Below are 14,869 nucleotides of genomic sequence, written 5' to 3'. Positions count from 1 at the left end.
GGGGATGTACCACATCATTACTTTTGATTAAGGAGATGTAATAATTAATAAATCCTAAACAAACCTGAGTAGATGGTGCCATTGACTTCAACTGAGACAGTGATGCTGGCATTTCCATTGGTTGAGATGCTTAGAGACATGTCCTGCTGCTTCTCATCTGAAGAGACAGAAATATTGTTTAACTAAATGCTGATTTCAAAGGGCCGAATACTCATGCAATCAATTATATATATATTTAGAATTTCATATCTGAATATAATTTAGATACTTTGACATCGTTAGAACAGCATCATTAGGGGTGCTACTTGCCGAATAATCTGTTTCTCTTTTGAATAAAAACGCAAACGTACATCATTTCCGGTTCTTTTACTAGTATTTTGACAAACACAAACCTCGGGTGGTGATGGTGGGGGCTGCCAGGCGCATGTTCATGGGCATTTGGGAAGCCATGGCCAGCAGGTTGTGTTGGAAAGCCTGCTGCATCAGGCGCTGCTGCTCCTCCGCCAGGCGGGCCATCTTCCTCTCTGGCCCCTCTCCGCCGGTCTCCAGCTTTTCTCTGAGCTGCTCCAGAGTGGCGGCCCGTGCAAAGCCTGCGACCTGCTGGTGGCCCAGGGCCAGCGCCATGGAGGGTCTCGCCGCCATGATGGAGGGGGTCAAGTCTTCTGGAAGAGGGCGCAAAAGGGGGAGCGTTAGTTTAATGGATCGTAAAGGATCAGTTAGTCCGTTAGCTGGTTGAATGTGAATGGTGGTTATAATTAAATCCAAACAGAAAATTGTAATATGAGAAATCAATGTAGACCTCAGGTGGGTTTTTTTGCAGAAGAAAGATTGCATCTCAATGAAGACTCACATTTTTACATTTACTTTTATATTTCTCATTTTAGTTGCAACAGACTACAGAGACCACCAGCTCAGAATGAACTTCCCCAGAACCCCAATTCACTACCCACTCATTTGAATAAAAACAAAACAGACGGGTTTCACATCCATAATGACTGCGTCAGTCAAACCACGCGCCGTGTGATCTGACCCCATAAAGCGATTTGAGGGGTAAAATACTGTGCATTACTACACAAGTCGTGCCGCAGAGTCACATTCCAGCCAAGTCAAAGTGACATCAGATAAGACGGCAGGGTAATAATGACAGTTATCAACAGGATCCCCCTGATGTGGACAGAAGGCTTCAAAGTTCATAAAGTGTCCCCTCCAGCGTGGGAACCGTGTTATTAATCAGTAGTAAAGGTGAGTGCTCCCAGCAGCCTGAAGCAAGACTGGTTCACACGTGGACTCTTAAAACACCTGGATGGACCACACACACAGTCACATAAAAAGACTGAAAAAATGCACACACACACACACTCTGATGGCAAGATACATATGAGAACATGACATGTTGCGGGAACGTAATACGCACATGTAACGGCACACAACCATGCCAACATTCCTGCATGCGCACACACTGTCATACCAATACACACGCGTACGAACACATTCACACACATTTGACATTAAAGAAGCAAGTGCTGGGATGAAAACTATTTTTGGTCTAGTGTCAGGGCGTATGTATGTATGTATGTATATATATATATATATATATATATATATATATATATATATATATATATATATATATATATATATATATACTAAAATATAAGCCTCCCTAAATCATTCAAACCTCATCTGCAAGTACTGTTCATTCAGGTGCCCGTGCCCAGTTGTAGTGTTTCTCAAGTGCGACAGAGGGCAGTGTTTCCCTATGAATACTTCAAAGTCTCAACACATCTGTAATGGGAACTCCCCAGTTTGATCCAACCAGCCTACATTCTCTGTGGTAAACATTTACCCAGTTTAAAGAACTGAGCATTGATGCTCATTTTCCCCCCAGCAACACCCTTCTTAACCCTTCATAGTTACTCACACATATATATCCGAGCTGCCCGTTTACTTGCAGGCAGGCTTGTGTTAGAAGGTAATTCCCACAGACCGCTAACTTATTTTTCCTGCATTTTTATTTGTCGAATAAAGATAAGCCTCCTCCTTCGGCTGCCATGATGCTCTGCGATTATTTTCAAAATATGTATGATACTAAGTAAACCTCGCTAGAGGTTGTATTAAAGCCATCAGAAGACTCTGTGTCTGGCCGTGGACTGCATGGTTCCTACCTTTCTTCAGAGAGTGTCCCGGTGAGCCCTGCAGGCCGTTGAGGACCCCCGAGGCCCCTGCCCCAAGGGCTGAAAGGTGCATCTTGGGCGGCGAGAGGATGTGGGGAGCCGTGCTGGGAGAGGGAGAGAAGCGGAAGAGGCTGCTGCTGTAGCTCGGACGACGGCCCTCGCGGCGGTTACTGTCGATGGCGGCCTGGAGCTCACCGGGGGAGCTGAGGCCTTTCCTCTCGCACTCATACGGGTACAGGTATTTCATGTACCTTGAGAGTGGAGAACACACACGGACACAGAGCATCAGAACACCACAGCAAAGTTCACATAGCAAGTATTAGCATTACCAGACGTACTGGCTTAATCTGGCTCAGAAACATAACCAGTACTAACAGACTCAAAATCAAAACGTACTTATGATAATCTGGAGTGATCTTGTACAAATATTTACTTTAAAAATGTGACATATCAAAAAGAACTCCTTCAGTGCTCACACACACACACACACACACACACACACACACACACACACACACACACACACACACACACACACACACACACACACACACACACACACACACACACACACACACACACACACACACACACACACACACACACACACACACACACACACACACACACACACACACACACACACACACACACACACACACACACACACACACACACACACACACACACACACACACACACACACACACACACACACACACACACACACACACACACACACACACACACACACACACACACACACACACACACACACACACACACACACAGAGAGAAAAAGAGTCAGTTTCTTTGTGGGCTGTTGAGATCAGCAAACATGTAATTTAACATGCCATCCAGATTTGGCTCCCCTCCCCATGTCACATGTAGACTCATAATATATACCAGCCCCCATCAGAGTATCTTCCATCCCCCCTACACAAAAATGGAGCATTTCTTTTTGCATTAAAACATGTAAATATGTTCTCGTAGAAACCCCAGAAAATAACTATGAACCTGAAAATGAGCATATGTCACCCTTTAAAATACAAATTAAGCACATAATACGGGCAGATGTACAGTAATCTCTGCCTTTGAAATGTTAAAGGCAGGAAATCAGTCAAAGCGTTCACATGTACTGCAGTTAACACATTTAAAAGACTCCAGAAAGCTGACAGTAACCTTCCTATTAAGGTGCATGAAATAGCAGTGATATACTGTATGAATGGGTGCAACAGTAAGTCATGGCTGGCTACAGACATTATTTGCTCTCAGAGCATTAAGTGCGTGGTTACCAAGCTAGATAAGTGGTATGACAAGGCTGAGCCAAAAAAAAAAATGTTGTATGCAGCGTACACTTGGATGACATCACAGGGGCTCTACAAGTATGCGCAGTCACAGCTCTAGTATTCCCCCCCCCCCCCCCCCATCCCATAAGAGAATTGGGTCAAATGAACAAAAAGTGTTGTGCGTGCTGGCTGCATGATCGTGGAAAAGCAGATCAATAAGACGCTATGAACAGCGTCCATTAGATAGAGCCAACGGAGCAACGCTGCACACAATAGCCCACCAACATTAAAAATACATAAAGGTTCATTAGGTCACACTGCCAGTGGACAGGATAGAGAGGTGTTACATCTACGGCAGGATTTCCATCCAGATAGCAGGATCGTTACAGTCGCTGTACAATCTGTCAGTCAAACCGCACCTTAGTCATTGTGAACTCTGACCCAGATCACGTCAATAAATCTATGGGAATCAATTGGGGCTATGTGTGATGTAATGGGCAGAGGGATTGAATGTGAAGATGGAAAGGCGACCTGGTGGAGGAAACAAACCCGCATGTGTACAAACACTACATCACGGCTTAATATTGACATCCGCACTCATACCAGCACACACAGAAATCCACGTATTCATGGTATAAGGAAGATGATTGTTTCCAGGTGAGCTTCTTTATTTAGTTTTCGCAAATTAAATTAGAGCTTATATAAGATTAACATAAGTCAGACAATTTATAGCTATACTGCAGCAAATTTAATTAATTTAGCCGTTTTTTTATTTTTGCAACACGGCTGCAAAGACTTACTGTGTGCGCAGAGTGAAAGCGGCGCTGGTGATGGAGGTAGGAAGGTTGAGTCCCTTTGTGATTTCTCGCCAGATCTTCTTGTTAATAACCTCCACAAGGCCTCCTTTCTCTGTCACCAGCTTGTACAGCATGTACAGATCCAGGACCTGCTTGGCCATAATGGGGATACGATTGACTGGGGTTCCTGTGGAGGAGAGGGGAAAACCATAAAATAAAATCAATACAGTATAACTCATATATCTGAATTTGCAAGGGCTTAGTGAGGCACAATGAATGCTTTATGGTGGATGAAGTGCATTTGTGTATCACGTGCGCATGCATTTTTAACATGGACAATCCCGACGGGAATGGAACCCATAATGCGGACAATTTCTCTTGTGTGCGAGTCCCTGCTCAGACATATCGGCACCTAACACAGAAAATACATTTAAAGCTGCTGCAGTGTAAATGACAAAGCAGAGCGATTTCTAAATTATGCATTCATTCATCAACCAATCAATGCCGAAACACCCAGAGTCATTTTAGACCTCGAGATACAGATACTAAGTGCTGACAGGATGTTGGTAAGAGAAAGGTGTCCGGCCTGCTGCCTGCACGCCTGTTACATTTGGCTTGAAAACATATTAGCCAAATTAAGGCAATCTGACTTGACCTCGAAAAGGGGATTCGCAAACAACACAAAGCAAAGCAGCTCTAGACTTTTGATACAGATGCATTAATCTTGTCAACAGCTTATCTGCAGTGAGGCTTGCAGGGAGCGCGACGGGGAAGGGAATCAAAAAGTGCAATGTGTAACAGTGTAAGCATGTAGCGGGAGGAGGGGACTGTGGATTGTGACGACCTGCTAATCCTTGGGCAACGGTGTGTGGGAGTGGGGGGTGGGGGAGTGGGGCTCCTGGATAGGCCAGTATAATGAAGCTTATTTAGAGGATTGTGCCGAGTAAATCCACACCCCTCTGCTGTTACCGCAGTTTGAGTCGCACAGATTTGCTCTTGCAGCTAATGCCAGCCAATCCTTCAGCCCCTCCACAGGCTGCTCTCAATCAGACTCATTAATGACCGTGTAAAACAGCAAACACAAAGATTAGCCCCGATTCATTTTCTTAAGTTAGAAACATGTCTTTAAGCCGAGGTGAACACATAAGTGTGGCGACCAGGAAGGCGTGGCAGCTCCATCAGGGGCCCTATGGCTCCGACATGTCAAGTGGACAACTTTATATCGACGGTTATGTTTGAGGCGTCGAAACTAAAGCTTTCGCTGCCGTTGTGTTCACTGAGAATCCCTCTTGAAGTTTGTCCAGATTTCTATGTTTGGACCCTGTGTTTGGGCGAGGTGAGAGAGACCGATTGCCTGTTATATAGATGTCATTATGGAGCAGTGGTTCCCCACACGGGGTGGGGGTGGGGAAAGCCGATGAGGCTGCGATATTGAACTGCCATTGTTTGCCACCACAGTTTCCTCTTTCTGCGTCTTAACATGGCAACAATGGGATGTGAGTGTAATTACAGGCAGCCAAGAGAACACATTAGGAGCAGAAATGCATGAGCAAATATAATATGAAATAAATACACTGGTTACAGTGGAACCAGTTTATTTGGTACGTATGTAAAATATAATGCAACACCCCTTCACAAAAAATCCATCCTTTGTCAAGTTAATTTTGTCCACTTAAAATTAAGATTTAAAGATGGTATTAGCTTGCACCAGATGGTATTGATGTGTGAGAAATAAACATATGTATATAAACCCAAAACATACTTGTAAGACCTCCTCTCACTGCAACATGCATGTAGAAGACAGCAGCAACACAGCTTGTGTGTACGTGGTTAGTATTGTTCAGCTGCAGAAAATGCTGTTATGGGAAATTAGCCATCTTATCTCCAGAGCCAATTACCGTAAGAATTAACAAAACAAGATGCCAGTTTCCCTTACAGAGCCCTTGGATTAGAGCAAGAGGAGAGGGAGAGTATTTCATATTAAATGACTCTGTAAAAGTTGGGTCTGTATGAAATCCCTCTAATCAATTATAAATTATTATTTTCTTTAAAAAAAAAAAGAAAAGAAAAGAAAACGTTTTTTAAAAACTTTTTTTTTTTACAGAGAAAGCTCATGTTCTCCAGTGGATCACAAATGTGGTTACCAAATTCATAACAGACGTAAAAGAAGCAACGCTATATTTAAGAAAAAAAAAGTTGGGATAGTAAACTAGATGTTCCACTAAAGATCTCCGGGCAGTTGTCCCATTTCCAGAACACGCAGCGGGTCACAGCACCAGGAATGCTCTGCTGCCGGCGCCACGTCAGTTATTTAATGCAGCGTTGGACATCAATCCTGCATCAAACAATTAGTACAACCAAAAGGGGTCAGAGATCAGCCGGGGGTTATTGATGTGTGAATTAAACTGCAGGTCAGCAGGAAGCCATGTTTTCATACCGGCCCGGACATGAACAATGAGAGCACAACAAATGAGACACAACGGCACTGGCCCCCAGAGTGACAGGCTAGCAGTTAGTTAGGCCTTAATTCACGCCTACGCTTTTATTCACGCCTTTATCAGCGGCTGCTGACAAATCACGATCGGATTTTATGCATTTACGAGGAACTACTTTCACAGCATGTGTGAGGGAGTAAACCAAACCTATCGATATATTTTAAGTGTACCAGAGGCGCGTTCGAAACCTAAAAGCAGCATTAATTAGTCAACGCTCTCATCAGCCAGGTTTCACATTTCAACGTGGCCCAAACACATGTGAAAGCCCCTTTGATAATATCGTAATTGACCCCAAAATTAAAAAAATAATAATAATCACATTAGCAACACGTGGGCAGTTAGCCGGAGAGTTCCCTAATTTGAGAGCCCGCCTTTGGTGTCCAACATCTGCTCCGTATCCAACCCTGGAGACATTTAGCTCTAACAGGCTTAATTAGACGGGTCCAAAACATTTCTTTTGATCGCAGCAACACAACTCCTCCGCCTCACGGTCCCTTTAATTTGCACTCTATTCTGCCGTTATAGTCGTTCCCATTTCAGCCTTGTTGCTCACTATTATGTAGAAGACTGGCGACACCGTGATCAGCAGTGTCGCGAGACCACTTCATGCCACGAGGCCACGCAGGCCTCAAGTAGGCAACTATTGGGTATTTCATCTCCCTGCAAAGCCCTGATTTGTCCACTCGGCTGTTCAGAGCCAATCTGTAATTGGCTGCAGGCTTCACCTCCCATCATCCTTTGCCCCGGACTGATTTTCCCCCAGGGACAGGGCCATCAGGAGCCTAGTGATTAATGGCATCAGGGGTCAGAGGTCGCTCTGGTGGGAAGTGCCGCGGCTGAGGGCCCCCGAACCACTCCCTAAGTCCTTCCTCCGACTTCCACAGTGAACACAAGAGCCGCACGGCTTGTCTTCAAACGGCTAGACTTCAAATGATAAGAGATATAGATGGAGAGTCTGACAGAACGGTGAGGTTTGACCAATACAGATCTCTCATGTTTGGATAGGGTTTGATATTAGGTGATGCGTGTTTTGATATTTCGTGCAGATAATCAATATCTTTTTACGTGCTGAATTTTATGCCCGGGGTGATTTCCCTGCAGAGAAACTATTTATAGCAGTTACATTACGGGAAAATAAATCTCTCCATTAACACACAACAGAATGATAATAAAACACGTTCACGCAAACTCAATTATACAGTAAAATATGATGTAATCCAGTAAAAAGCCTTTTAGCCATCCTTCCAGAGGCTGGAGACATTGATCAGGCCATACACAATCAGTAATAATGACTTGTAGTGGCACCATGCGCCGAGCAAAAGCAAACAGACACAGACCATCTGAATCAAACATTCCCATTTCCCACCTCACATCCAGCTTTCTATCTCAATGGAAGGAAGGGGGGGGGGGGAAGTAAAAAAAGGACCAAGGTCATTTTATTTGACCCCTGACCTATTTTTAGTAGGAAACAGCTGTTCACATTAAAGGGGGCTTCTATAATAAATCAATTGGGTGCCCCTGGCACCAGTTGTGGTATATTGCATATCGCTGACTTCACATGATGGGCATTTTTTAAATAATTAAGTGACAGAACGACAGCCATCCAGCGGCCAAGACACAGGAAATGCATTTGTACTGAATGAGCATTGGCTGGTGTGAGGTTTCACTAACATCTACGGGGGATCTCGGACAAGGGGCAGGAGAGGGGCAGAGGGGAGATCCATATCATCTCAGAGTCTTTGGTTGCTTTAATTCCAGTGGTTAATTCGTTGGATCGTTCTACTTTTTTTGGACTAGATGACATGAATTCCAATGTAAAGATCGGATGGGAAGACAGAGATGGAGAAAAAAAAAGGAGAGAGAGAGAGAGAACAGAGAGATTAAAAAGTGTGAGAAAAAAAAGAAAGAGACCATTTTTGGAGCTTTCAGGAGGGAAGAGAGGGAGGACAGAAGGAAGAAGGGGGAAGGTGTAGTAACTTGCCAGCTGGAGAAAGACTGGATTACTGCTGTAAGGAAGGTGTCAGCCAACACAAACAGCCCCTGGCCTCGTGGCAGCGTCTGAGTCCTCTCAGAGCTCCCCCAGCCCAGCCACCCACACCTTCCTCCTTCCTTCCTCAACCACACCAGATAACACCCAACCAGGGATCGCACTCCCTGCCCTCCACCCTCCTCAGTTCAGTTGACGTGTGCTCACTTAGCGCACTCGACCGACCGTTGGAGAGAAACCCCGATGCCAAAGCAGCAAGCGTGCACACTCTCTGGCCTAAAATAAGAAGCCGTTAAATCATTTGAAGGCATAAACTGCAACGAGGAGTATTACTGTTGGTGTTTTCAAAAGGCTCTCGAGTGCTGCAATTCCCGCTTTTTGCCGACACCTCCAATTGATGAATTCTGTCATTACAGAACAAGCCCAGACCCTTCGTGAACGTGGGACAGTAAGACACTGACAGGAGAGACAAATGTCTGGTCTGCGCATGCCAAGTGTTTACCTTACGCCGGGCTGCCTCCTGGCTGTTTAGTTTATGCATGTGTACGTCCGAGGCAGCATATTGTAAGGACCCTGCTCTGCCGGGGCATGTTTGTTTTATTTTTAATGCACGGCCAGGGACATAAATGGTAAAAAAGCCTTGAGTGTAAGGAACTTTCTATCTTTAGTCCAGGCAGAGCCACCGCTCGCATGGCGGACCAATTCATATCAAGTGTTGAGATATGCACCCTCCACATTCAGGGAAGTTAAATGTAACGTTACACTATAGATACATCGCTATTCTAAGCGTGACGCTTAAGCCACAGCTGATAGAGATGCGGACAGAGAGATAGAAAGAGAGGGGCCGTCTAATAACGCCCACAATACAGCATTGTGGGTCGATGAGCGCAATACCAGTGGCTGCATAGTTTTTCATTCCTGTCGAGTCACAAAGCAAAGTACTGCGTCTGCTCCACGCGAATAAGTGACAGAGCTGTCGCACGTCAGCTCAAAAAAACCTTTAGGTCTTCTTTACAAGAGCGCACTTGTTGCTTTATTGATTAAATGGAGAATCTAACTTCTGACGGTCAAGTAATTACCTTCATATAAGCCTTTTTTGTTGCGCCCGTCTCTTCCGCACAGTTGTTTCGACAAAAAGAACAAATACAAAAGCTAACCTTCAATGATGGATAAGTCACTTGAAGCTATATTTACTCAGGAAGCAGCAGGAGTAGCTTCTTAGCAAGAATTATTGCAGTGAGCAGACAAGACAGTATTTTAAAAAAGGAGCTGTCTCCTGTGTACTGTCAACTCTTTCGACATGTGGTGTAAAACATCACAAAACGACAGAGGCTCCTCCAAACAACCGCCAGAAGCTGTAAATCTCTCCGGCTGCTTTTCCCCGGTCGGGGAGGCTCGCCGGCTACGAATAATGACACTATTAGAACTTGAATTACACGATTAGAGGTCTGCCCAGTACAAGTCGGCAATGAATCTCTGCACTGACAAGTCCGATACAGTTAATGTGGTGTTTAAAGTACAGTTAACTGGTTTGTTCCGCCTCGATCATTTGACTGAGGGGCGTCTTTGAACTGAATTAGAGCGACGAACAGAGAGAGAAAGAGAGTCAGCGGAAGAAAAAAGAAAAAGGGAAACATGACACCTACTCCATGTGTCACAAAGATGGGTCACCTGGTGAGATAGAGGGGGGAGGGTGTGAATTGAAAAGGTTGGATGGCGCAAAAAGTGAGATGGCCTCTCTGACTGTAACCCAAGTCCCCTCGATCCCCAGAGACCCAGCAGATCAACTGACTGGACCCCAATCAACGCAGGCTGATATGGAGCTGACAAAGAGACGGATGAATGGTTGGAGACTGGTCTTCAATTAATGGAGGTTCTCAGAAATCTGTGAATTTGAGTTTATGTATGTATGTATATATATATACACACACACATATGTGCGTGTGTGTGTGTGTGTGTGTGTGTGTGTGTGTGTGTGTGTGTATATATATATATATATATATATATATATATATATATATACATATATACATACATACATACATACATACATACATACATACATATATATATTGCATACATTTACCCTCCACCTTCTGTTTTGCGTCTTGATGACTGCCCGTGTATACGAGTATCGGTTTATGTTTCCATCCATTACTGCTTCGGGCAGAGTCTAGTTCCTTCACCCAGCAGCCCTAGTTGAAGGTAACCAACCACTCTATGGGAATGTTTGTCTTCCATTAACATCTAGTTGACTAGTGAAATTGTGCAGGTGGCTGATGAATTTGCAATGTACTAGCCAAAGGCGTAGCGCTTTGAGTGTGCTACTGTGAGGCCAGCACGCTGTGCACTCACTTTATGACGTGCCACGGGGGATTGAATTGACAACGCTTGGCCTGAGGTGTGTTTTTTTCTAATATCTTTAGCGCTGTAGACTGTACGCCTCTGCACAAAATGCAGAAACTACCTAAACCTGTTACATTGCTCATGTATGAGACATGCGGGAACAACGTTGGGCCACCCACATTGCACAATTATGTTAATGCTGGTATTTGTTGAAAATGTTTGCATTGCTAGATTTAAGATCCGAGTTTTGATGCTTTTTTATTTTTCCAACACTGTATAGTTATATAGAAAATGTGCTGAAATGGTCACATGCTCCAGAGATAATTTGGTCAATACTGAGAAAGTATTAATGTTGGATATCCAGCTCTGCTGCAAGTATTTGAATGCGTCCTTCATTATCTCCCCCCTCCATCTGAAGAACATCCGACACTCTTGTGTCTTGAGCTGGCTTTAAAAGCCTCCAGCTGTAATGTGATTATGCGAAAAATATCTTTCGTCAAAATCAAATTTATTAGCAAGCTTGTTGATAGAAAGGCGAACGCAGCAGATGACCGCGAGGACATTTAGAGAGGGGGGCGGGGAGGTTAAAATCTTTGTTGACATGTGCGGTGGTTATAAACACTGACGATACAGGCCTGTATTGTGAGTTACATTCTGGTCAATAAAAGCTGTTTTTCTATCCACAAGTTGAACTACTTAAGAATATCCATGAACGCACTAAGAGGTATATAGTAAACTAAATTTGAATACAATATGTATATTATTAACACGAAGTGCCAAAACCTGTTTGCTGGCCAAGCACTCCTAATCCATCTAGTTTTTAAACCGCGATGCACACTCGATAACATGCACTAGAGTATCAGCGGATGCCTTCCTTCCGACAATTATAAAACTTAACAGCTTGGTCAAGCGTAGTGGACGACCTCTGCTCTATATTTACATCTGACTGGAAGAAAGAGTAACCCAATAGCTTGGCCTTGTAAACAGCCATCTCTGCTCTTTGCAGAAATGTCAAGAATGTATGTGTCACCGCAACATGACAATGGTATGTTGTATGCATAATGGGGGTTGGCATAAACTGTGGATTCTTGAGACAAAGCTGCGGAGGTCAGGCTCACTCGATTTGCTCAGAGCTCAGGTAAAATGTGTCTGGGAGATCTGAGAGGCACATTTAGAACTAATTAAAAAGAAAATAACAAATAAGCTAATAAAGAGTATGCATAAGAGAAACAATGTAAGTAAGAGAGGTTATTGAAGATGCACAAAAGAGAAGAATAAAAACATGTTCTAAGGGGATGATGAGGTCATCTGTGACAGCTCACTGCTGGTTTAAAGTGTAAGTAGGTGCCAGGGTTGTCTTCGCTGGCAGGTGCAACACTGAGGGTGTCCCTCTCCCCTTCTAGTGAGCTTTATAACACAGCTAACTGCTTCGATCAATGGACACCCGGATTGACAGATAAAGCCATCAGCTGACGAGTCCCATTTGGGGCCCAGCACCACCGATCAATACGGGAGACATCAGCTGCTATAACCCAAGGAGAGCGAGGGACATGTGGAATCACAGGCGAGTGGACGGGGGCGGCGTATGTGTGTGTGCACACTCATCTTGGAAATGTCGACTTCCATCAATGCTAATTACGTTTGGCTTTTGGAATCCATGACGGTGAGTCATACATTTACCTTTAAAGGATTCAGCCGATGCTCTTAATGCAGAGTGACTTCAAATGAGATCAATAGCAGCATACGCTTTAATGTATCAACTCCAAACAACACACCCTGGATGAAAACGACAGCAGTATGAACCGCTTAATGCTACGTTTAAAAACACCTAAAAAGGTCTGAACATCTAGAGGCTTTCAATACTTTGAGGAGCCGAAGTTGCACAACAGAATAAAAACATCAGAAATAGGACCATGAAATGTCAAGTTTTAAGCGCGGTTGCGGACAATGAAAACTCATCAATCATAACTTGTTAACTGACCAAACTATCTATCATTGCACCCCAAACAGCAAACCACATCAACTAAGCGGCAATGTTTTCCATTAGGCACTCAGGTCTCCGTTGCTGCGCGGCTCTCTTCCAGTGCAGCTCTGCAGCACTGGAAGAGAGCTCAGGGCTATTGTGCTGGTGTAGGGCTCCTCTGGGGGCAGTAATGCGTTTCATACCATCCATCACAAGGGGTGTGGAGGCCGGGAAACTTTGCTTTAAGAGCACACACAGGACACAGATGGAGACGTAAGACACGCAGATATGCAGAGATAGCAGAAGTTTGGGGAATTTGTTGGTCGCGGGAGAGCTTCACGAGGGAACCGCTTCACCAAGAACCCCACAGGACATATAAATATATATTTTGAGTGGAAAGAATTTGAATGTTTCACATGAAAAGGTGCAACGGCGCAAAGAAAGTGATTCAAATTAAACCAGATGTTTGTGGATATTAATGTGGATCTTCTTGATTTATAAAAGTGTTTAGTCCCGTCTTATCTTGTATTCACCAGAATCTATTTAAATCTATCATTTTCACATTAGACCTTTTAGAAAATTCAAAAAGATGTTGATTTTAATGGTGTTGCGATACCGTCTTCATTAAAACAGCTTGTGTTTTCACTGACAATCGTTCTGTAGAAATATAACAGCATTTGGTTTTCAGGGCATTTCCAAACGTATTCCACTGAAGCCACAACAAAGTGCACGGATCTGAGGAGCCCGTGTTATTTTTACACCGACCCATGACCTCGCTGGGAAGCATGAATCTGCTCGGGCCTGTGCTCGGCCCATTCCCTGCTCCGTTTCTTACATGCGTGTTGATTAAGTATCTCCAAGCTCGGCAGCTTCGGGACTCAAATCCCTGTACAGTATGGTCGTAATTAAAGATGGACAGCACAGTGGCAATCCAGGCCCGAGGAACAGTCTGGCTAAATGACAGGAGGAAGTAACAGGGAGGTGGAGCGGATTGGGGGTTGGGATGAAGAAACAGAGAGAGGAAGAGACACAAAGAGTAGTCTCGGTTGGTAACGGAAACAAAAAATAAAAAAAGGCTTAAGATTCTACTCTGACATCTCCAGACACAATCCCAATAAAAAATATCTAAAACTACTATTTCCTTTTGTTTTGAAAGACGAGAGGAGCATAACCACCATACACTCGCTCCCCATAGGCGGGGCTGTAATTTGCCAGCTGATTGGTGGAGTCTGCCAAGATAATCTCAGCCCTCGCATACACGCTGACCACAACATCTTTGATCGCGAGCACAGGGGGAGGATTTGTCCAATGAGAATAGTTTTGTCTCTTCTTTTAGAGTCCGTCTTGGAGTAATGATTGGAAAGCAGTGGTTGGAATCTGTGTGTCATGTGGGTCCCCACCCTTTCCTGAGAGTAGGGGCCCTTCGCCACCAGCGACGGCCTTTTTGGTACGTTTGCCTGATTATCTTTCTGTCTGCTTGGTGAGCTCGGTCAGTTTCAGCCCGCTGACGGGGTGCTTTCAAAAGGGAAATGAAAGAGCAGGGTCTTGTCTTTAGGCAAGCTGGCCGATGCCTCCCTTAACCTCCCCTCTGGCACCCGGTCTGTCCTCGTCTCCTACTGTGATTTTCCCGTCTGCCCCTCGTGTTTTTTAAAAATCTTTTCACATATACAGACATGCAACGGTCACTACCTTGTCTGCTGCACGTCAGCGTTTGCCCCATCAAAAAAAAGTTGGCCCCTGCTTCTTTGGAGATCATTAATCATCCTGTGTAGGACAGGAGGCCCCTTAATCCAACCCCCCCCCAGCCTCACCGAGCGG

The 14,869-nt window shown here is 44.4% G+C and overlaps 1 protein-coding gene across 4 annotated transcripts in view; it reads right to left on the bottom strand.

Annotated features, from left to right (window-relative positions):
- The window catches only part of LOC117728805 (AT-rich interactive domain-containing protein 3B-like), a 46,388-nt gene that overhangs the window by 4,097 nt on the left and 27,422 nt on the right, over window positions 1-14,869 (bottom strand). For 3 of the 4 annotated variants that reach the window (XM_034529667.1, XM_034529670.1, XM_034529669.1), the window contains exons 5-8: window positions 4,264-4,447; window positions 2,166-2,425; window positions 393-662; window positions 65-157 (exon numbers count right to left, since the gene is read on the bottom strand). In XM_034529667.1, coding sequence (XP_034385558.1) covers window positions 65-157; window positions 393-662; window positions 2,166-2,425; window positions 4,264-4,447 — 807 coding nt within the window. The remainder of the gene's footprint in view (window positions 1-64; window positions 158-392; window positions 663-2,165; window positions 2,426-4,263; window positions 4,448-14,869) is intronic. The other variant, XM_034529668.1, reaches the window with a different exon arrangement.

This window comes from Cyclopterus lumpus, chromosome 3 (assembly GCF_009769545.1).
Source record: "Cyclopterus lumpus isolate fCycLum1 chromosome 3, fCycLum1.pri, whole genome shotgun sequence".
Lineage (NCBI taxonomy): Eukaryota > Metazoa > Chordata > Actinopteri > Perciformes > Cyclopteridae > Cyclopterus > Cyclopterus lumpus.
The sequence above is the reverse complement of the archived record's forward strand: the minus strand, read 5'-3'. Positions and strand labels throughout refer to the sequence as shown.